This window comes from Rissa tridactyla, chromosome Z, assembly GCF_028500815.1.
Source record: "Rissa tridactyla isolate bRisTri1 chromosome Z, bRisTri1.patW.cur.20221130, whole genome shotgun sequence".
In the NCBI taxonomy this organism is placed as follows: domain Eukaryota; kingdom Metazoa; phylum Chordata; class Aves; order Charadriiformes; family Laridae; genus Rissa; species Rissa tridactyla.
This window is the reverse complement of record NC_071497.1, coordinates 56,048,735-56,072,199: the sequence shown is the minus strand read 5'-3', so window position 1 is coordinate 56,072,199 and position 23,465 is coordinate 56,048,735. Positions and strand designations below refer to the sequence as shown.

Sequence of the window (23,465 nt, the reverse complement as noted above, 5' to 3'; positions counted from 1 at the left end):
AGTAACAATAACATAATTTTACATAGTTAGAGAAATAAAAACCGAGTTTATAATTGTCTAACAGTTTTTAAGAGGGGTTGAAGGGATGCAGAATAAATACAATAAAACTATTTGGACTTATTTGGAATAAGTTATGTTGTTATTCTTGGTATTGTTTATGTTTGGTAGGAGGGCCACAAGAGTCAATTTATAACTTGTGTATCTTAAAATCTTGATCAGTTGGATATAAGGTAAGGAGTTTGGAATCCAGTTAGTACTAGAGCTAATTTCTGTAGCACAAGTGTGTAAAGAATCATGCACTGAATTGTGCGTATTTGAATTGTGCCTGTCATATCTAGTATTTCTGCCTAGGAGCTCAAAAGGACTCAGACTATTATCGTCCTAGTACAATATCCGATAATGGAAATTCACTGTTCAGGAAGATATGTATCACTCCAGTAAAAATCACTGTGTTGTTGTGGCTGGCCTGCACACAGAGAATGATTATGGCTCCTTAAAAAATAAGAAGTGTTATGAAGGGGTTAATATTTAGAATTATGGAAATCGGAAAGCTGTGGAGAAGAGAAAGCTGAATGGCAACAAACTCAGAAAACACAGAATTTGAAGATGCCAGTAAATATTTGCGAATACGAAATAACGTTCAGTTAAAGCTGTTGATAGTGAGCTGCTATTGCTGTTTGGGCACAGATCTGCCCTGATAACTTTCTGATACTCAGCTCACGTGCTTGGGCTCTCTGCAGCCTGTGCTAACATACTAAGGAGGGCAGCACTGATGCTAATGTGTTAGAGATTGTATTATTCTACATATGTCTTTAAGGCTTAACTGAATCTCATCCAATGAGGTAGATGGAGATAATTACATACTCACCTGCCTCTTGAGATGAAGGTCTGGAAAACCGTAGCGATCTAACCGGGAAGCTAGAAGGAAGCTGCAGACACGGCTGCAATTCACAGCAAGGCACCAGTGGAAATGAAGGGGAAATCTCAGTAGTGATTTGTTTTAATTCCTCCTGAGCTCAATGTTTCACATCCCCAGACCAGAGTTCTTCTGTGATGACGACATTTTAGTCATAGAAACAGAAGTAGGTGCCTGAGGGCTTCCTTTTTTCTGGTAGTACAGCAGATTGCATCTTGGGTTTGTAGTGTTTCCTTAGTTTTTGCTGGTTAAGCTGTCAGTTTAAAACAAAGTTCTGACCATTTACTCCTCTGTCTTTGTCATGTCCTAGAGCTGTTTACAGCGTTCCTTCAGAGCTGAAGTCTTCACCTGCCCTGCCTGCCGCCATGACCTGGGAAAGGGCTACACCATGGTTCCCAACAAGATACTGCAGACACTGCTGGACCAGTTCTTCCCTGGTTACAGTAAAGGACGATGATGTGCTGAGATCCTTCCGTACTTCTCCCAGTGACTTTATAGACAGTAAAGGAGAATAAACATGGGAAATTCAACAGTGGACCAGCCAGCTTGATGGGACTTGATATGTTGTCACATTTTGAAGCAGCTAACCCTCTTCCCCTCATAGCCATCTTTTCGGTGTAGTGAGAACTCTAATTCTCAGCTGTCTTTTAACATCAAGGGTAGTTTTGGCCAGTTAACAAATAGTTTTTAAAGAGAAAAAAAAAAAAAGAAAAGCTTCAGCTCTTACTGGCCTAGCTGATGCTTAATTTATGATTTGTTTTTTTTGTAACTACCTCAGGACAGAGGAAAAAAAATTGTGGGGATGACAAAAAGTTAGTGAAGTTTTAGCTACACACTGCCTCCTGAATATTAGTTGTGCCTGGTCCATGTGGTTTGATTTACAAAAAAACCCCCAAACCAAAACAAAAACCCACAAAAAACAGCAAAAAACAGAAACAGCACTTAAGCCAGCTGGATTAAAGAACAGCAAATTCTGTGGTGTGCATAATCCTTTTTTGTCTTTTTCTTCCATTATGCTGTATTTTTTTTTTTTTGCAAGAACAGGCTGATTTTTAGTCTATTTTTGTGAGCTTCATTGTGCTTTTCTTGTATCTTATGCAAGTTGACTACTAATGACTAATGAGAACAATATGAATGCATTGTTGCTGCATTAGTGTAAAGTGATCTGTGTTTTTTGCACTTAAAGAGGGTATTCAAGACACTCTAGTTGTGTAAAAAATATTTCATATGAAAAAGCCACTTCTGTATTAGTTAAACTGTATGCTTTTAGTAGTTCTTGTATCAGTGGCAATACATCTACACGGCATTGAAGGCAGTGCTAGCTTGGAGAGGGTTCAAATCGCTTCATATTGTGATCTGAAATTTTATATACAATATATTCCCCCCCAAAAATATACCTTATTAAATATTTTATGATTCAGAAAAGTTGCTAATTTTGTTTTTACTATTACCCACTTTAATCATAACATTTTTATAGATTTCTTTCCCAAATTACTAAATGCTTTCTTTAGGGGAGCTTCTTATTTTTCAGACATGAGGCTTTGTATACTTTAACTCATTTCTCAGTGGAAAAAACCATTGTTAGTTAAGGAAAACAAAACCAAACCCTAACCTGACATCGATACCCATGGGCTCATATGTACTCCATAGCAGCAGGTGTCACGTAGCTGCTCTGGTCTCTACTGAGCATTTGAAGGAAGCTTGTTAGTGCTCAACCCATGTACTGGAGTCGGAGGGACTGGCGTTGGCGGTGCTTGCTGCCAGAGACAGCTGGGAGCTGTGGGTGCCCCACGTATATAGAAGTATATATGGAGGTATATATGTCATTCTCCATAATTTAAGATCTTACCCCTAACCTGGTGTGGTAATGAATTGAGATGCACATGGCAGTGCTGGTTTTCGTGGCTGAAAGTTAGCTGAATGGCTTACTCACCTCATCCGAAATAAGTAACTTCTCTCCCCCCACACTCCCCCTCTCCCCCGCCATTCTACTTAGGATTTCAGTTGCATCCAAAATACATAATGCTGGTACTATCTCTCTAGTCAGATATAAAAAAACCAGGCATTGCTGAACAGTTTTGAAAGATTTAACTCCTCTGTGCTGACTAGAATGAGGGTTCAGCCTTTGTTCAGTAGGTGAATTGGTATTGGTGTTAAGCGTAGTTTAAAAGAGCTGTAGACAGATTCTTAGATCCTGTTGAGCTTCTGTGTTTTACAACATAGAAGCTCAGTATTTTATGGGGGAAAACAGATGTAATTTTACCTTTGTAGCAATCGTTGCATCTGTGCAGTAAGCACGTAAAACCTGTGGCTTTTTACTTGATATTTGAGTGCTGTGAAGTATTTTATACCTTTTAATGTTTTTTTTTTCACTTGGTAACTTTTAACAATTAATTGATGAGATAAATTTGTCAGTTTGAGATCAACAATGGGAAGTTCTCTGCATAATACAAAAACATGTAAATGAATTTTTTAATACATCTTTTCAGTGACGGACACAATCAAGAAGCATGAAGCTGCCTTTAACAAACATTAATGTAGCTTGACAAGACTTTGTGGAGTTAGTCTGGCAAGGCAGAAAGACAGTCCTTTCTTCACATTATAAGTTTGCAGTGTTTTTTCATAATTTTTTAGACACTCAGTGCTCTATCAGTAGCTACTGAAAGGCACCCTTTTCAATAGTAAAGTCTAGAGTATAAAATTCTAATTTTCTTCACTATGTATTTAGACATTTTAGGACATAGGTGCGGCTTTTCGCATCAAAGCTGCTATCTGGCCTAACCTTCCTTTAATGAAATTCATTCCTGTCTCCTGTCATCTGCAGTCTCTTCATGTAATTAAAGCCCCCATTGAAGTCATAAGGTAGGTAGTGAAAAAATTGCAGTCCCAAAACTTTCACCATGACGGGCACAAAAATACAGTACTTGAAATTGTACTGTGAATAGAAGCCTCATTTGTGTGAGAAGGCTCCCAGGCATGAGCATGCGTGTAGACCTTCAAGAGGAGGTTGAGTCGGTGCTGGTTGTAAGGTCCAAAACTGTGCAGTCCTTTCCCCAGCCTGAGCACTGCCCCAGCACCTGCTTCCTCATTCACCAGGACCCTGCTGTGTGTGGCTGAGTGAGTTTGTCTCTACGGGGGCGCTCACTCGCAACAAACGCAAATGAATGTCACTCTGTCTGTGTTAACTGGTGAGGTGATCCATTTTATATAAATATCACTGGGAACGGATTAGAAGAGGCTCCTGTTTAAGGTCTGCGTTCTGGCATAGCGTGTGGCAGTAGGGGTCTGCTCTTGGGGTGCTGTCGGTATTCTTGGAGGGCCGGAACTAAAGCCGTGAATCAGTTTTTACACAAGCTGTAGGCTTGGATGACAAAACAAGGCATGTTGTGTGCACGTATAACCAAAGCCAGTACCCAGATTTGGGGAACTGTGGAAGGAGAATACTTTGTTAGACAAGATCTAACTCATGCTAAGCAGTTCACAGTCTGTTAGAAAAGGTGTTTCGTGCCTTCTCTGGAATAAGAGGAGAGGCTTAGATGGAGCTAAAAGGAAAAACTGACGTCATGTAGAAAAAAGTTCGGTTTGCTACTGCTCAGTAAAACTGGTAATTCTGGATCATGAAAATATCAGAGATTTATTGCAATCTTAATCTCTGTGAGTATTTTGCTTTGTGTAGAAGCTGTTGCTGCTTTGGCAATTCTGACAAACCAGAACTTAAGCTTCATAATTTAATACTGCTCTGTTGGATAAATGCAGCTGAAAAGTTAAATGCAGAACGTGACAACGTTTAAAATTCTGAACAATTTTATTAGAGCACTAACATTGGTAGGTAAAAAAAACAGTATGAAATATTAACACTAGCAATGCTAGTGGTAATACGTGAAGTAAATTAACAATCTACTTCATCTTTTTTTACAAAATATAAACAATTACTCCTGCAGTTAATATTCATTACTATTGCCTTATGCATCTGCATCTCTTCTACTTTTTTTAACCATATCTTCTATGCCACTTTGCAAATTGGGTGTTAATTGTTAAAACTTCAGCACAAAACAGACAAAATACTTAATCAAGGCAACTTCAACATCAACTGCTGTGGAACAATCACATTTTGTTTACATCTAACATATTGATTGTATTTACATTTTAACTGAGCAGTGATTCAATTAACAAACATCGTGATTATCCAAAATATACACAGTATATAAATCCCCTATCAGGTCTGGGAGGAAAAGGCCATCCTGATGGACTTGGAAATCTAGGCAGCTGGAAGCAGTCTCACGAAGATGCTCTCTTCTGTTCAGAAAAGGGAGATTCATAGGTTTCCATTGGTGGGCAGGTACAAACCAGATGTTGATCTCCATAGATGTCATCAATGCGAGCAATTGTGGGCCAAAACTTGCTTTCAGGCTTGACAAATGGCTAAGTACAGAAGAAAAAAAACCCAACTGTTTTAATTTTCCTACCAAACAAATCTACATAATTGTAACAGACATTAGATGTTTAAGTATGACAAATGCTGAAAAAGTGGATTTTTTAAGTGAAGTCATACTTCTTCAAACTCTGTTTGCAGTCCCTGAGAGTTAACAAGCATGTATAATGGATAGGAACCAAGGAACAGTGGAGGAAACTACCAAGACCTGTGCTGTTCAATATTTTATAATATGTAAAATAAGGTGGCAAACTTTACAGGTGCAGTTAAATTCTTCCTCTTTGAAACAGTACATAGCAATAAAATAGGTGCAATTCTGTTTTAGATGAGAAAAGTTAGTTATGCATATGTCTAACTGTTAAGATTGTGGAAGCAATTTTAGGTAGTGCCCTGAAGAAGTCTGATGTATCCAGCTCCAATTTGACCTTTTTGGAGCAGGCTCACAGTGGTGTGGCTTGCCCTGTGCTGACCATTCATCTTCTCAAACCCTCATCCAAGTTCTTTGGAGCAGAGCTTTGAACATCTGGACATGGGACTCTGCACCACAGGCTCCCAAAACAGTACGTCAGAACTGAACGGTCTGTTTCCAATAGGAATGTCCAATATTGAAGTGCTGAGATTTAGAAATTCAAATTTGCACTTCATGTGTAGGGAGTTTTTATTTTTTTTTAAGATCTTTTTTCCTTGTCTTGAAAAACAACAGTAACAGAACTACTGTACAGCTCACACACATAACAATTGAGCAACAGTAAAAATGGCTCTGAAGTTTTTATTCTTAACAGATTACTTCATCTCCAACTGTCCAGAAAACCACAGAGCAGAAAGCACATTTATGTGTTACCACACCACTAGGACCCTGTTTACTCACCAGTGGGAATGCTGCCACTTCTCTGGAATAAGGACGATCCCACTTGGAAGAAGTGACACAGTTCAGAGTATGTGGTGACATCTACAAGCAAAGAGACACGTTTAGGACATGAAATTACTGAATTCAGTTGAACGTATCAGTGTGAACCCTCCTTCAAGTTCACATTACTACATATAAATAATTACTATCTACTATCTAGAGAGTCTCTTGAGAATACTGTTTATCTGGGGGGGAAAAAAAGGCAGATTTACGACAAGAAGCAAGTCAGTATGTGGATTTTTCAGTTTGCCTGAAGATACTACCCAAGTTTTGAATATGCTTCCAGCTTTTCACTAAATTCCCTCGATACTTAACAAGTTGGTACAGCCTTACGAGAGCTGAATAGAACTTGAGCCTATAGCAATTTTGTGCTGCAGCTGCTAAAATCATTCATTCAGTCTTTATTTTACTGTTAGTTTTAAGGTCATTCCACTTCCCTTCTTAAACCAGATAAATAATCATCTCTCTTCCACTACTTTGAGACGGCCTCGAAAATTACAGATCTTGTGCTCGCGTAAATAACTTTCTCTGCTCTTTAACAAAGGCCAGACTTCTGACTTGAAAAAGTCAAAATTCAAAGTTTCAAAAAGCTTCAGATTTTTTAAAAAGTCAAATTTCAAGAAGTTTGTGTGTTCACTGTTGGACACAATTATTTTTGAGAGTACTGAAAGACCAGGAAGTGGGCTCATGTAGTCTCAAGTAAGTCTCCAGGGTTAAGCTGATGCTGGTAACTTGCTCTACATGCCGTCTTACCTTGAGTGGGTTAATTTGAGGGTCCATCCTGCCCTCCTCTATTTCAGCAATTTCCTGCCGAATACTGATCATTGCATCACAAAATCTGTCCAGCTCTGCCTTGTCTTCAGACTCTGTTGGTTCAATCATAAGTGTCCCTGCCACTGGCCAGGACATGGTTGGAGCATGAAAGCCTGATGAAGAAGAAATCAGAAGAAATCAGAATAACTCTCAATAGGTTGTGAGTTCATATATGCATTAGCTAGCAATCGATTCAAAAATTCAGCCCTTTCTATAATCTGTACAGGAGTGAACCCGTTGGTAGTGCTGGCAGTGTACTGTATAGGTAAGACTATCTTTGTTTTTGACACTGAAGGGTGATGCTATTCTATTATTTATAATAAGAGCTACACACTGATTTAATGAAACGCTCTTAAAACCTGCTCCTTTTGCTTTGTTGCTTTTTAGCCTGAAGTATATCGCTTGTTTCCCAGGTTATTTCTGGTCCTGCTGTTCAGTTCAACAGACGTGTTTTATCACTTCACCTTCTTATGACAGGCTGAATGGCAAAGACGGGTATCGATTAGTGCACTGGTAGACAAGGTGAAAAGAAAAGGTGATCTCTCGTGATTCCCTTCCTGCACTTCTGCTAATTAGAGCCTTGTGACACTTCTCTGTCAGCTGCAGAGGATGGAACCTTACTAATATTACCCATGTAACTCACCTCCATACCTACTGAAAAGTCTGTTTGAAGTGGTGTGTGCTACTTAAGGCCATAAGCCACTCACAAAGAGCAGGAGGGGTGGGGTTTTTTGATATCACAACTGGGCTTTGGATTGTTTCACTGATGAAGTGCTACTGGTTGGGGTTTAGCAGCTTTTACATGTATTCGTTAGAAGTACAGTTGCACAGGATCAAGCCGTTCAATGGGTCATCTAGTCTGGCAGCCACAGAGTAGCCACCATCAGACACTTCAGAACATGTGTACTTCAAAATTTTTTCTTTTCCGTTTTCCTTTTCTTTTCCTTTTTTTCTTTTTCCTTTTTTTTTTTTCTGTTTTGTTGGGATCTCACTAAGCTCTTGTCTCCAGCCCACTTGCTCCAATGGCTAATGCTCCGGTGGTCACGTAATCACAAATTTGAAGGGGCAGTTTACAAAACTGGGGAGGTAGCAGCAGACTTGTCAGCAGCTACTTCAACTCAGTTGATGCAAATCTCTGTCTCTCTAAGCCCTTAATGAACATGAGCAGACCTGAAATGACCAGGACAGATGAGGCTGGTGAGGGGTCTGGAGACCAGGTCATACGAGGAGAGGCTGAGGGAGCTGGGTACGTTTAGCTTGGAGGAGGCTGAGGGGAGACCTCCTTGCCCTCTACAACTACCTGAAAGGAGGCTGTAGAGAGGTGAGTGTTGGCCTCTTCTCCCGGGTGACTAATGACAGGACCAGAGGAAATGGTCTGAAGTTGTGGCAGGGGAGGTTTAGATTGGATATTAGGAAGAATTACTTTACTGAGAGAGTGGTCAGGCACTGGAACAGCCTGCCCAGGGAGGTGGTTGAGTCACCATCCCTAGAGGTATTTAAGAAACATCTAGATGTGGCACCTCAGGGCATGCTCTAGTGGCAGAGATTGTAGGGATTGGGTTTTTTTTGTGTGTGTGTGTATGGTTGGACTCGATGATCTCAAAGGTCCCTTCCAACCATGAAGATTATATGATCCTATGATCATGCATAAGCACAGGACTAGAATGTTTATGGCTCCCTTTAGGAGAGATTTAGAACATTCTCACTTAAGCTGCTATTTAAATAAAAAAAAGAAATGTTATTTGACTTACCGTAATCCTGAAGTCTCTTAGCAAGATCTACAGCTTCAATGTTTGCTGTTTTTTTGAAAGGTCTTGTATCCAAAATGAATTCATGGGCTACATAACCTGTAAATGAAGACATGTATGCTATGTTTACTTACTAGGAGAATAATGCAATCTACCAAGCAGTCTGTTCTGATTGGCTTTGTGGAGAACATGGCAAGAAGACATATTAAAAAATATCCACTTGGGCAAAAACTCAAACCTGAGAAATTATTAGGTAAGAGAGATACAACTCAGTATCTGAAAACTGGCCCCCTGCGTCCCACGTCACATTAAGAGCCGGCCTCATTTCCAAGATCAGAACTAGGAAAGAGGGGGACGAAGTAGCTCCTGTAATTTACAAGTACTCTGAAAAATAATTGAATTTGTCAGTGGCCCAACACCGTTTTGGTCTTAGGGTATCTTCAGTTATGCATGTACAAGATAATCAGTTTTATGTTATGCCAGAAAAGCTCAAATCTGTTGTTACAGAGAGGCTAAAGACACGTTAATCTAAGTTTATATGCATGATCCTGGAGAACCTTCTTCCATTTCATGGCCAAATCCTTTAAAATTTGCAACTTCCATTCACTTCTGTGAGGATATAACTTATTCTTTTAAAATCCAACCTGCAGGTTTAGCCAAGGTGTATTCTGTTAATTTAAGACATATTTTGAAGGGCAGGCATACTGTACTCAAATGTTCTTTGGTGCCATTCAGCTTAAACAAGCAAAATAGCATTCTCTGATAGTTACGCTACTGTAACATAATTCTTTCACCTCTTCCTCATTACTTCTGTCCTGCAAGACTGGAGAGCTGTAGCAGGGAACCAGAATGTAGCTGAAGTATTTTGCATTGCCAAGGGGATTCTCCCCCATCTCACAAAGGAGAATAAGGAGTGGAAATGGGAGAAATCTGTGGCGGGGGAGTGGGTTCAGAGAAAGTGTGGAAGGGAAGGTACAGGTCCAAAAATTGCTTCCAGTTCTTAAATTGTTGTGCCACTGGTTAAGGGAGATTTGGAAGTCTCAACTTTGTTGCTTCTTTTTCTACTGTTCATTAATCTGATACTAGACTTCAAGGAAAACAATCTGATGCCAAGGTTTACTCCATCTTTTGTCATCATTTCATCTAATTACAAACGGGCATTTTTTTCTTCTACTTCCAAGATATCTCAGTTTCACTGCAGTACCTCCACAGAAGCAGCGTGGCAGGTTATTTCTCTTGTGAACAATATCAAGAGAAGTTCGAGAGGTGGCTGTCACGTAGCATTAAAAAAAGAACCGTTTTGCAAGCCAACTTCGACACTCAGAAAAAAAAGTCAGCTTTGTAGAAAAAAACCTAAATTGTCCAATACTTGCCTTTTGCTCCTCTGAAAAGGATTTTGTAGTGCTTCTCTAGCCTCTTCGCCATGTAGTTTGCATTTAGTATAGCAATCTCAGAAGCATGTTTCAGACCCTTTGCTCCCATTGTCTAAAAGGGGAATAACATGAAGAAACAGATCTAAAAACACTCCCAAGTGAGCTAAGTGAGTTCTTGTACTGGCAACCATAATAGACAACAGCACCTTAACGCACCTGTCTAGCTTTAAGGCAGTCACGCTATTACACTGTGCTATTTACACTACACTCACAGAAAAGCACTGGGTATTACTTGAAAGCAACTTGGGTATACGTAGCTTATGAGACTGCTCACTACATAAGAGTTTTTGCCTAAAGTCAACAAGTGAACAACCCAAACCTTTCCGCAAACTGAGGAGTTCTGAAGTGAACAGAAAAAAAGCGAGCAGAACTCGGAGACTGTCATCAGCACACTTGTAACAGCTGCGCACGCTGCCTGTCACCAGAGAGCTGCCCAAAAAGCTACATGCGCTGCCTGCACAGATCATCCCAGCAGCTCACACGCTGCTTGCTGGTGTCGCGTCACAGATGATACTGCGCATTAACAAAGACCAGAGCCAAAGGAACACAGATGCACTCATTTCTCTGTTAACGCAATGTGAAAGGACAGTGCTGGAATTAAGCTGTGGCCGAGTTTTCCTAATACTGCACTTAAAAGGTAAGTTGGCAAAGGATAAGAAAGCCAGAACAGCCTTCAAGGTAGCCCCTTTAGATAGGACAGTGTAAAGAGATGGCACTCTGCATTGTGAAGAAACAGCTTCCCTTAAAAATTTACTGGTTTATATATTGTGTTATAGGAACCAGCTAAAAATCACAAAGGGATTTTCACGCACAGCTGAAAAGCCACCATGGAAGTTCTAACAGTTCATATTCGTTCATTCCAATTCCAGAAGAGCTGGTTTCCGGGAGAGCAGAAATTTCCACGGTTAGGCTATCACGCTGGCTACAGGGTACTCTGAATGACGCTGCCCTTCTGCTCACCATTACAACTCTTTCTCACGCTGAAAGCTTTAAACGTCGCTCAGGGTCCCAGCACACCCTCGTCTCAAACAGAATTTGAACCTACACCCATCTCTGTTGGATGGCTAATTCCATATGGGTAACCAAATACTTGCAGGCTTACCACTGCATTGCAAGGCATCAAAAAATTACGTAGATCATGATCAAATTGTTGCACATCCAAAGCCAAAACTAGGTTTAGTTTTTCAAATGTAGTAAAATCCCCTGGAATTCAAGTTCTCATTAAACAGATTTTGGAAAGTTAAATGTTACATACAGGTTCAACCATAACAATACTGCAGCATACAATGAAAAATATTCTTGGAAGAACAGGAATTACCAAGCAGCTTTTAAATGTGAAAACTTATTACAGACAAGAGACAGAAGAATTAAGCGGGCTGCATAGACACAGCAGTTGTCCTGCCATCCTTTCCTATTGCAACACATGGCAATAGGCTATTCCATTGTCCTACTGGAAAAGAAGGTTGTTCAAAGGATATAAATAACCTATGACCATGCATATGCATTTCAGTCTGTGCAAACATCTTAGGATGAATTGCTCTTAAACCTGTTCATGTGGTTCCAGGGGTCCCCAGACTTGCTGAAACAGAAACAGACCCTCAGCAGATACCCCTTACAAAAGTCTACCCACCTTGATATACACCCAGGAAATGGGCAATATAGCACTGGAACCCCACGGAGCAGCACTGACAGTACCCAAAGGACATGCATCCTTATCCGGATGTATTTTGATGACAGGGTGGGTAGGCAAGTAAGGAGCCAAATGTTTCTTCCTAAAACAAAAACAATGATTTTAGAACTTAAATGTGTGTTCCTATGTTATCATTTCTAGACAGTTTCAGCAGTAGCTTCTCTTTGCCCTCCTTCAGAACACAGTCATCCAGAAGTCTGGGCTATGTCTTCTTCGATAGAAAGTTTATTAATGTAAATGGTGATGACAGAGGATGGCACTCAGAGTTCAACCTATCACAAGATACTCATTCAGCTATCCACATCAAAATTATTTTTTTAAAATATTATTTACAAAGAATATGATTGCCCTATGGGATAGATTCATGTACCAATTCAGCGTTCTGGACTACGTACGGTATCACTCAAAGTCCACAGATCATCTCTGCATTTCCTCACAAAACAGGCTGCTGAGCGAGGTCCACCATACACACTAAAGGGCCAAGCTGAAAGTGAGGGTTTGGGAATACAGGTGAACGTCACCGTTCATGAGATCAGCGCGTGACTATCCCTGAGAAGGACAAAAGTTTACAAACAACAGTACACCTCTCCCATGCATGGCTCTGTTCTTCAGTGAACTGTCAACCAAGATTCACTATGGGATTTTTTTTTCCTTATTTTTTTTTAAAGAAAAGGCAAATAAAGAGATACCCACACTCCAATTGGTCCCATTCCAGGTCCTCCTCCTCCATGGGGAATGCAAAAGGTTTTGTGAAGGTTTAAGTGAGAGACATCAGAGCCGTAATCTCCAGGACGACACAGACCCACCTGTGAAGGGAATACTCCATCTCAAAATATTCTTTATGTGCCATTTTAAGACCTATTACTTCATTCAAGAAAAATAGGTTGAAAAAGGTGTTAAATGTTTTTCTGTTTGTCTTTAACATGGTGCATCATAAACAAGAACTGATGCAAACAATTTTTTGCTTTAGCAATCCTTATTCGTGTTTGTAAAGAATGTCTTTGACAAAGATTAGGCAGACTAAGCCAATTTCAGAGAACAACTCATGCATCTCACAAAACATTTCTGGGCAAAATCAGATAGAAGAGAAATGTTTTCACCATCTAATTTTTATTATTGTTCTTGAAAACCTCCCCTCCTCCCCCAAACACTGTGCCATCTTGTGAGGAAGCTGTGTTACGGTCTGAACTGAGTACTGCTCTGCTATTTTTATTCCAAGTCAACAAACAGTTGTAATAAATCTACCCAGGAGACTTTGTACCTGGGCATTCATGTTTGCTCCATCTAAGTAAACCTGGCCACCATGTTTGTGGATCAGGTCGCACACATCTCCAATCTCCTCTTCAAACACACCGTTGGTGGAAGGGTATGTGATCATGATGGCTGCCAGGTTCTCTTTGTGCTTGTCCACCTGGTGCCAGGGGAGGGAGAGGAAAAAAAAATAAAAAAGAAGAAGTCATGGAGGTTCCTAAAGCTTCTTAAGAGAAGATTTTTACGAAAACATGTGATAAGGTTATCAGGCGTTTTACAGGTGAGAAGCAAGTCTATCAGCAGGTAATCTAAGTCATTTATAGTCAGCAAAAGATACTGAGGTCTTTCCTTCAGCAATATCTATGGAAAAACAGCAGGTTTTTTTGAATAAATCAGAACTTTAAATCAAGGAGAAGGCATGCTATTAAAAGATGTATGTGTAATGGTCACTTCCGGGACCTTAAGACAAGCCACACCTTCAAGGTAAAGTGATCTAACGACCATCCCCCTGCTTTCAGCAATACAGTTCCACGACTACCATAAAAGCCTTCTCAAATATGTATTTTTGGAAATGTGTCCTGCTAATCCCTTGTCTTCTCAGGATTCACCTGCAGCCAATCTACTCCAAAAAAAGTGAAAAAAGTTGCCTAGCAACACCTTCCCCAGCAGAGGTGGGCTTGAACTTCGCTAAGTGAAAGCTGAAGTGCAGTTTCAAATGCTTCACACTCATGAACATGCTTCATGCATTTCAAATACCAGATGTAGACAAAAAAGGTCTGCTATAAAAGAGCCTACTTACTGCGTAGAAAGACTCTCTGAGCCTCTCCTGCACTGAAGATCCTCAAATTAAAGGAAATCTCACAACTTATCTTTTTCAAGCATGTATTCACTGTTATTACCCTATTTTCTCCAAAAGAAAAATCTGACTCAGCTGCCAACACTATTGCCTGTGGAGGAAAAGAAGTGTTCCTGCCTTGAAAATTAAAGATAGTTAAATACTCACCATTGCTTTTAAATGGGAAATATCAACGCTCCCATTTTTATCCACTTCAATTGGTTGAATCTTCATCCCTGCCATTTGTGCACTTGCTGGATTTGTACCGTGAGCAGATTTAGGAATCAGGCAAACCTTAGAAGGGAGAAAGAAGCTGGGGCTAAAGTGTAACCAGTTAAAAAAATCTTAAAGCATTATGGTCTATGGTCAGCTACAACTCATCATCAAAGTTTTCAAAAGGGATCCTGAGGGAATGTTTAGTGGCAAGCTGCCACTTGTACTGAAGGATGCAACTCAATTTTCTTTGAAGACAATCCATTCAAGTATCAGCACCTAAATACTCATTAGGAAAATAAAATTTCATTTGCTGCATAAACCACAGTTAGTGTTGCAGTTACAGAATATTATCTCAGATACTCACATTTAAAATCCTTTCCTCTCACTCCTCCTTTTTTAAAAAGACTATCTTTTTTCATGGTAATAGTCCTCCATATATACAATGACTTGAAAGGAAAAACTATCTAATTCCAACTTTCCACTACATCTTTAGCTGACTTCCAAAGCATTTTCTTCTGTATTCTATTCAAAACAAAAATTTAGACCAAAATATTTTCATTATAGCTAAGAAGTTTCAGACAGCTACTTACATGCTCTCTACAGTTCATTTAGAAAGAAAAAAGTACTTTTACTGAAATAAATGTAAGTTCTTGTTAGTGATAGTTAGGAAAATGGAGCTCAGGGTATTTCCAGACATTTGCTGGGAACTTCACCCCTTCTAAAAACAATAAATATAACTTCTCTAAAAAAACCCAAACTTTGCTTCTATTCAATGAGGATATTGAAACATTTGTCTATTATGATTCTCTTGGAAGGATTAATTTAACTAAGTTTATTACGTAAGCTACTCAAACTTAGCTGCATTAAATAACTGTCAGTAAGGCACTTTGTCTTCATGAGAAACCACATGGTGGTCTGTACCTCGTGTTCCACAGAGATGCTGAGACGAATGTTAATGTTACTTTAAAAGCTATTCCAAGGAAGTGACCCATCTCTCCCAGCACCTGGATATTTGCTCTTCTTGCAGGGAACTGTCTCAACATTTTACTGTGCAGCTGCGCTGGAAGGAACCACACGGATCCCGGCCCCGGTGCCGGGAAGCAGCGTGGCACATGTGTACTCATTTTAAATGTAAAGCGAGTCTAGATTGCCACCCGGTCTCGCTGGGTTGCATCTGCAGCTGCTGGGTACAGAAGTTATTGATGAGGCAACCCAGCGGACAGATGTGAGCTGTCGGTCGATGTCGGTGCCTTTTTTCCACGAGAGGGCACCAAATCCCAATGAGGCCAACCCCAAGAAGCCCGATCTCCTGCCTTACTAACTTTCTCCAGCCCGGGAGAAAAGGTCACTTCAGTTGAAAGGCCAACATTTTGTGGGCTTTCTTCTCCCCGCCCCCCCCCCCCCCTTTTTTTTCCCAAGATTATCTTGATCGTACTACAACACGTGAAATCTGCTAAATGTGAGTAACTGCAAGCAGCCCTCAGGCTCTCTCCTCTGTGCAGCGAACCTCTGGGTATTTCTCAGCGTAGAAGGACCACAGACACCCACAGAAGCCCAAGGATCTTGCACAGAATAAGAGGAACAGCAAAGTATACTCAGATAATCAGAAGATAACTGTCCAAGGAATAAACTTCCAACCTAATTTCACTTCCCTACTCACAAAATAAAGCTTGTAATTGTGAAGAGTGGCTGATTTCCAACAAGCTTGAGGTGATCTGGATGCAACAAAGACGGAACAAGGCAACATGCACTATTCAATTTTAGGTAGTTTCCCCACACAGAGATTATCGTTCCCAGGAGGTCAAAACATTGACCCTGCCGTTTTGAGAAGGCAAATGAGTTCCAAAGCCAAGTATGAAATCAGGTTGAGAAAACACAGATATTATTGCACTAAGGACTTTTTTCCTACTGTTTAAAGACAACTCTGTGAGTGTCCGAAAGAGGAAGATCTAACTAATCTCAGATTTCCAAGAAGTTTTTGATGTGGTCCCCCAAAATGTTCCTAAACTAGTTTCCAGTGCAGTAAGTGGGAAGGTTCACATAGATAAATATTTCACGAAAACACAGGAAAGAAAAGAAAAGATAAATAGTCCACTGGCACTGTGGAGAGAGGTCATCCTAATAGAACATTATAAACCTGTGCCGGTTCCCTAGCATTTCAACTTAGTTATAATTGGCTTATAATGGAGACATACAGTGAAATGCCAATTATCCTGCTAATACAAAATCACCCAGGTCACCAAAAACTGATTTCATAGTTCAGAAAACAATCCACAGTCCTGAGTAACAGCATTCAAAACCGAATATACTGCAGCCAGGTAGATCTAGAATATTACACAAGAAAACAAATCTTTACAATACATAACTGGGATCCTAGTTTTGAACCTATCGCCACTCAAAAGATCTTGTGGTGTTGGGGGGAAAAAAAGCAACTGCATCAAAAACTAGAAAGCAAATAAAGAACAAAGAAAAAGGAACACAGAAGCTCTGAGAATAACCAAAGCTATGAGATGGCTTTTCTGAGAAGGATGGACAAATAACTGGAATCCAACTAGCAAGACAGAAATAAGGATGGATAAAGATAAAAGAAAAATCTCAACATTAACACATGATATGCCAGCTGTGAACAGGGAAGAACTGTTTCATCATCTTTCAAGAGTGAGAGGATGCTAGATGAAATTGTTAAGATGTCAAGTTAAAAAAAAATAAGAGGAAGCATTTCTTAGGAAGAAATACGATTATATGAGAATAGGTGATGAAGCCACAGAACGTTTTCTCCAAGATACTGTAAATATCAAGAAGTTTCCTCATAAGAGGTCATGTGATCAGATTTCATTGCAGAAAAATGCGTAAGCAGTGCCTTTGGATTGCTTTGGTTCAGGAAGTTCCCAAACCTCAGATATGTAAAAGCTGGAGCCGCGTGCTGACCTCAATACGCGCACAATACATGCCGTCCAAGTATACAATGACATACATATCAGTGTACACTTGCTTTGTCCTTGTACTCCTTGGTGCAAGAGGAGTCTACCAGTCTGCTATTGACCATGGTAAGACTGGATGCTGGGACTGATGGAGTTTTGGTCTGGGCTAACCTGGCTGTTCTCATATCACAAACACACGATCATCTCTCCGTAATGAAACTTCCTACCACCAACTTCTCACATTTACCTATTTCAACCTATTTCACTAAAACCTACAATTAGCAGCCTTTCTTCCAGGGATCACAGATTGTTCAGAAAGCATGTAAAGGAACAATATTACTTTCAGATTTTTCAGCTATAAGTGCCTGCCATTAAGAGCAAATAAAGAATTCTCTTTAAAAGAAAATTAGAATTCAAAATTCTATTAAACATAGTGTACTAGTAAGAACTGATTCCTCTTTGGGGTTAACTACACTTGTATCACCTCTCAGGTTTACAAGAACTCTCTTTTGTCAGGTTACAATGGTACAGCTGAGAAATGACTCCTTGAGGTCAAAGCTTCAGGTAGTTAGTATAGAAGAGAATACAAATTAAGCCTTCAAACTGCAGCATTACCAATTGAAGATGATCCTCAGTGAATCAAAACTGATTTGCATTATTCATGTACAGTTTTTGTGGCCCTTGTGAAGCAAGGTTACCTCCATAGATCCTACAGAAATTTATTTGAAACAGTTTGAATGGACAAGAACTGGATGAACCTAGAGACTTCTGTGTGTAGCTACGAAGGCAAACCAGGGCCTTGTCTGCTTCTTCTCTCAGGAGTGGCTTTACTGGGAACCAACTGACTGTATCGGCAGTGTAAGTTTTAGATAACCGGTTCCTGTTCCCTTTGTAACTGGAAAAAGCTGGAGAGGGAGTGTCATACCACCTTGAAAAAGCAAAAAACTGTCATTGCCCATTTTCTTTTGAGGCATGGACATCTGGGCCTGGATCCATCTCACTGAAGATCTGAATCACTGTTTCACATTCATGAATAGCCTGTGTGATGGCTTCAACCCCAAGGTCCGCTCCTTGATTACAAGCCCATCTGTAGATTTTAGGTCTCTCCCTAAATGCCCTGACGTTTCATGGGCCCACTGAGCTCTGAATAACTCACCTTTAAGTTCCCAGTCCAGGTCTACCCAAGTTCCCAGTCCAGGTCTACCTGAGTGACTTAAATTCTGCCAGCCTGGTCTACCTGCTCCTTGTTTTGGTGTTCTTCAGTGGTGCTGCCCTTGGGCTTGTGAGCATCTGTATGACATCCACCTTTACAGTAATGTTTTCTACCCAGACAGCAATGTCTTGCCAGAAAGCAGTAGTCCAGATGGGTTTACCTCTGAGCTGCCAGTTGGTCTCTTTCCAATGATGCAGTCACCCTCACAGGGCATTTGCCACCATCCATGAGCCAGTATTGACATAGAGTACTGGCTGCTTTTCTCATTCAGCTATCCCTAGGTCCAGGCCCAACTTCTGCAAACTGGCTCAACTTGGCTTCTCCTTTGATAGCTTTGACAGCTTGTTGTGTAGGACTCTACACAGCAGCCTTCCACTTCTAATGGTTTCCTACAACACAACAGGATCCACTGGTAAACAGACCGTGCTGCTTTTCACCTTCTGATAAATCATTACCTGGTGTCACTTCTTGCGCATGAGTCACCTCCTCGGTGATGCTCTGAGACTTATGCCTTCCGATGAGTTCATTATCTGTTCCAGGATTCCAGGACAGCTGGGATTCCCCATCCAAGCCTGCTGCATGACCGACACTACCGACTTACTCTATGCAGCGTCCTTTGAACATCCAGTACAGCACAGGCAATCGTGGCGCCAAGAGGAGCTGTGCTTCTGTACCAGCAACTTCTGAAGGAGCTCAGCCCCCTCCCACACTGTTAGTATGTCTTCTTCAGTCAAAGTGTAGTGGGCCTTGGATCCTCGATACCCCTGGCTTCAAAACCCTAAAGGCTGACCTTGTATTTCTCCAGGTGTTTTCTGTCAGAGGCTCCAGTGCTCCCCAGCCGCAGTGTAGAGTACGTTTCTCACAGCTGGTCCCATCCGGATGGGCCCAACTGTTACATGAACTGTCTCCTCCTTAATCTGTTGAAAGGCTTGTTGCTGCTAACGGTCCCACTCAAAATAGTTCTTTTTTAGGGTCACTCAATAGAGAAGGCTCACAAGCTGACTGTAACCTGGTATACACATGCATTTTGCAGTAATCCACAATGTCTAGACAAGCCTGTGTTCCTTTCTTGTTAGCTGGTGGGGACATAGTTATTATTTTATTGATTGCAGCCCCAGGAGTGTGACAATATCCATCTTGCCGTTTTAGTCCCAAGAACTGGATTTCTTGTACAGGCCCTTTGACCTTGCTTTGGTTTTATGGCAAAACCAGCTTTCCAAATGATGTGGATGATTCTCTTCCCCTTCTCAAACACTTCCTTTGCTCTGTTGCCCCATACAATGATGTCATCCATGCATTGCAAGTGTTCAGGGGCTTCACCCTGTTCCAATGCGGTCTGTAGCAGTCAAAGACTGATAGGTAGATAGGGCAGTCCTCCCAGCCCTGGGCCAGTTGGTTCCAGGTGTATTGGACAGCCCGCCACATGAAAGTGAACTGTGGCCTGCACTCTGCTGCCAAAGGGGTCAAGAAAAATGCTTTGGCAATATCAATTGTGGCATACTGCTTGGCCGCCTTTGACTCCCGTTCATGTTGGAGTTCTAGCTTATCCCACACGGCAGCACTCAATGCTGGCATCACTTCATTCAGGCCATAGTAATCCACTGTTAACCTCCACCCTCTGACAGACTGTTGCACAGACTGGTGCAGCAGTATGCACCAAAGCCTTACACCCCCATGGATCTGATGTGCTAGGCCATCAAATCCCTACAGTCCATTAAACTTTGTTATCCCTTCCTCTGCCCAGCCAGAGGCAGGGACCCTTTAATTCTGATTGTCATATTCACTCTCTGACTTCTGTAGTGTCAGACCAGAATTCCCTTCACCAAACTCAGGAGGAGAGGCATTTTCAGCCCTTATTCTGTGTCTGGCAGACTGCTGGTTGCTTTCCACTGTCTTGGCAGCAACTGGTGTAGCAGCCTTCTTGGTGGGTCCCTCAGCGGCTGTCTTCCCCTGCAGTTCAGGTATGTGGGCTTCTAGCTACGAGGTGAGTGCACTGTCCCTTTGCCTCAAGTCCTAGTCCAGCCATGCAGGAAGAACCAGAGGGTGCCATGTGGTGTGCACCTGGGGCGCCCCTTCCCACTGGCAGGGGGAGGCTGACTCCATAGGGCACCCCTGACAGCCAAGACACTGCTTCTGGGGATGAGAAGTGGAGGGATTCTCTTTGAAACACCCTGGAACCGGCACGACAGTCTCTCCAAAGCTGGTATCTCAAGATGCGGCCAGTCCAGCATCACCAGTGAGCTGGCGTATGACACATGCATTTTCCACAGACCTCCTCTACGTGGCCCATGTATACTGGATGTCATGCCAATCTGTGGAGACCTGTTTGTTTTCCAGGTCACTGCAGATCACCTCCACCACTGCTAATTCTCTTAGATACTGAAAACCTTCCTCAGCAGGGGTTCAATTGCCTCAGTAATTGACAAGATCACCCTTGAGAGGACATCTCACACTCAACAGGAACCACCTCCAGAGGCTGCAGATTGTCAAGTCTCTTTGATTTCTTTGTTGATTCCCTGGTGCCTAGTGAGGGATCCCAGCTGCTGGGCTTCCGTACCCTCTGTTCCTGACTATCCCCTCCAGCATTCCAGCATCTGAGCAACCAGGCAGCCTAGCTGGCAGCCGTAATTTTTCCACCTATCTTGGAGCTTGCTCAGGGTTAGTGATGGAGTGGTTTCTGCCTCTTGGATGACTTCTAATCACTTCCTCCTTACGTTTCCTTGACGAAGGACTGGCTTCCTGATCAGGACTGGCTTCCTGATCAGGCCCTTCGTCCTCCTCCTCCTTTACTAATTGATGGTGCAGTCTTGTTGACCTCCACTGCTAGTATTTCCTTTTTACTAATGGGGCAATTGCTGTGGTTGAGGTTTGGGTCCCTGTCTCAAGCATCGTGTCCTTAGAGGTAAAGGCTCACTTTCCCCTGCTGCTGTGATGGTGCTAGACAGAGGCCCAACAGGCACAGGCCAAGCACCAAAACAGTGCTAAGAGCTGCTGGGCCTCATTGGGGTTGGCAAGGCACTCTTACATCAAGTGGTGTGCCAATTCAATGGGGCTGCATGCCTGTTCAGCTGTAAAACCCCAGGTTATAGGAGGTGGTAACAGCCCTAGGCACCTGCCCAAACCCTCCTACATATCATGTCACTCAGGGATCAACAGCCTCGGGCCACATTTCTCTCTCAGCTCAACAACAAGTTGTTTACCCTTATGCCAGGACCAAACCAGGTTCCACACACCCAACAATAAGCCAACAATGTTAGATAATAGGATCAAAAATCTTACGAAAGCAAGTACAAAAAACTCAGGAGCCCACGCATCAGAACTGGACACATCGACTCCAGAGGAGAAGAGGGAGTTGTAACCCCTTGTTCTCTCCACGAGGTAGCTCATGCAGCAGAGGAACAGCATCACAGACAGGGCCGTGTGCCAGCCCTGGCATATGGCTATTGCCTTTATCAAGAAGTTTCCACGCACAGCGAAATATATTGATAAGCAGCAAAGCAAACGGCAAGAGCTGAAAGCAGCCATTAAAAAGCCCTACGCTCTAATACACAGTAAAGCAAGCAAGTTCTGTGATCCACACAAGAGCCTACTGATTAACAAATTAACATGCTCAGATCAAAATTGTCATTACCTCAAGCCCCATGCCGGGTGCTAAAAAGGACTGTGATGGATTCACCCGGCCAATGGCCAAACACCTACACAGCTGCTCACTCAATCCCGCCTCTCATCGGACAAGGAGAAAATCGAAGTAAAGTAAGAAGACTCGTGGATTGAGAGAATGACAGTTTAATAGGAAAAAAAAAAAAACGACACGTGCACAAGCAAAGCAAGAAGAGGAATTCATTGATTACTTCCAATGGCCAGACAGATGTCCAGCCACTTCCTGGAAAGCAGGGCCTCAGCACACATAATGGCTGCTTGAGAAGAAAAATGCCATAACCATGACCTTCCCTGCTTTGTCCTCCTTTCCCTGAGCTTTTATTGCTAAGCATGCCATTATATGGCATAAAACATCCCTTTGGTCAGTTTCCCAACCTCTTGCCCACCCCCAGCCTACTCCCTTGGTGAGGGGTCAGGGCAGGGAGGGCTGGGCGCAGTGACAGAGAAAGCTTTGACACTGTGCAAGCACTGTTCAGCAATAGCCAAACCATCCCTGTGTTATCAACGCTGCTTTAGTCACAAATCCAAAGCACAGCACTATACGAGCTGCTGTGGAGAAAGTTAATTGACTCCATCTCAGCCAGACCCAGTACAATCACCCATTCAGGGAGTCCCCTTTCCTCATTCCCACTGTCTGTAAAGTAAAGGAAGACTTTTAAGATGGCACCCATGATTGATGAGGGAAGCAGGGAATACCGAACGCTTGTCACATATGACGATACACAACCTAGTTTCTCTCTAGGCGAGTCCTAGCTGCTGAATTAACTCTCCTGTCTCCACTTCCCACCCAAATTTCTTCCCCACACAAGCGTTAACACTTACAGTTCTATGACGTTCTCCTTTTGCATTTAAATAAGCTTTGATTGCAGCCAAACCTGCGTACTCTCCTTGGGCACCACTGCAAGAGGAACACAAACCCTGTTACACGAGCACACAAACCAGAAAGTGTCAGCTCTCTCCTGAAAATTCAGAATTGTCCAGCCCTAATCCTTCTCAATAGCTTTAGGCAAGTGTGAGCAAATTAAAAGCAGCACATCCCATGGATTAAATGGCAAATGGACAAGCACTAATTAACATTGCCTCTTTTGCAAACAGTAGGTGAAAAAAGTTATGCTGTTTTATGTACTTACACTATGATGTCAAATCCTTTTGGTGGCTGAGTTGATCCCCATTTCTGCACATAGCAGGGGGACTACATGCTCGACTACGGAGAGGCAAACTAATACTGAAATGCATAGTAAAGTGTACACAGTGAAACATAAGAACTCTTCCAGTGACATCCTGAGTGCCAGAATAAGTCCTTGCTGCTCATTTTGTATCAAAACTCCTAACGGACACCAACAGGCTGCAGCAGTATTCATTCAGCTCTGCTTTATTTATTTCAGTGAGCATGCAGATCCTAGGCATTCTTCAGCCAAACCTAGTATTAC

The 23,465-nt window shown here is 41.9% G+C and overlaps 2 protein-coding genes across 3 annotated transcripts in view; one reads left to right on the top strand and one right to left on the bottom strand.

Annotated features, from left to right (window-relative positions):
- UHRF2 (ubiquitin like with PHD and ring finger domains 2) overlaps window positions 1-1,629 on the top strand; it is a 96,912-nt gene extending 95,283 nt beyond the window's left edge. For both annotated transcript variants that reach the window (XM_054185663.1, XM_054185662.1), the window contains exon 16: window positions 1,227-1,629. In XM_054185663.1, coding sequence (XP_054041638.1) covers window positions 1,227-1,373 — 147 coding nt within the window. In that variant the 3' untranslated portion in view covers window positions 1,374-1,629. The remainder of the gene's footprint in view (window positions 1-1,226) is intronic.
- Window positions 1,630-4,732: 3,103 nt separating this feature from the next.
- The window catches only part of GLDC (glycine decarboxylase), a 45,278-nt gene continuing 26,545 nt past the window's right edge, over window positions 4,733-23,465 (bottom strand). The window contains exons 16-25 of the mRNA XM_054185659.1: window positions 22,858-22,933; window positions 14,194-14,319; window positions 13,201-13,350; window positions 12,633-12,745; window positions 11,880-12,021; window positions 10,190-10,301; window positions 8,820-8,915; window positions 7,009-7,181; window positions 6,217-6,297; window positions 4,733-5,338 (exon numbers count right to left, since the gene is read on the bottom strand). Coding sequence (XP_054041634.1) covers window positions 5,195-5,338; window positions 6,217-6,297; window positions 7,009-7,181; window positions 8,820-8,915; window positions 10,190-10,301; window positions 11,880-12,021; window positions 12,633-12,745; window positions 13,201-13,350; window positions 14,194-14,319; window positions 22,858-22,933 — 1,213 coding nt within the window. The 3' untranslated portion in view covers window positions 4,733-5,194. The remainder of the gene's footprint in view (window positions 5,339-6,216; window positions 6,298-7,008; window positions 7,182-8,819; window positions 8,916-10,189; window positions 10,302-11,879; window positions 12,022-12,632; window positions 12,746-13,200; window positions 13,351-14,193; window positions 14,320-22,857; window positions 22,934-23,465) is intronic.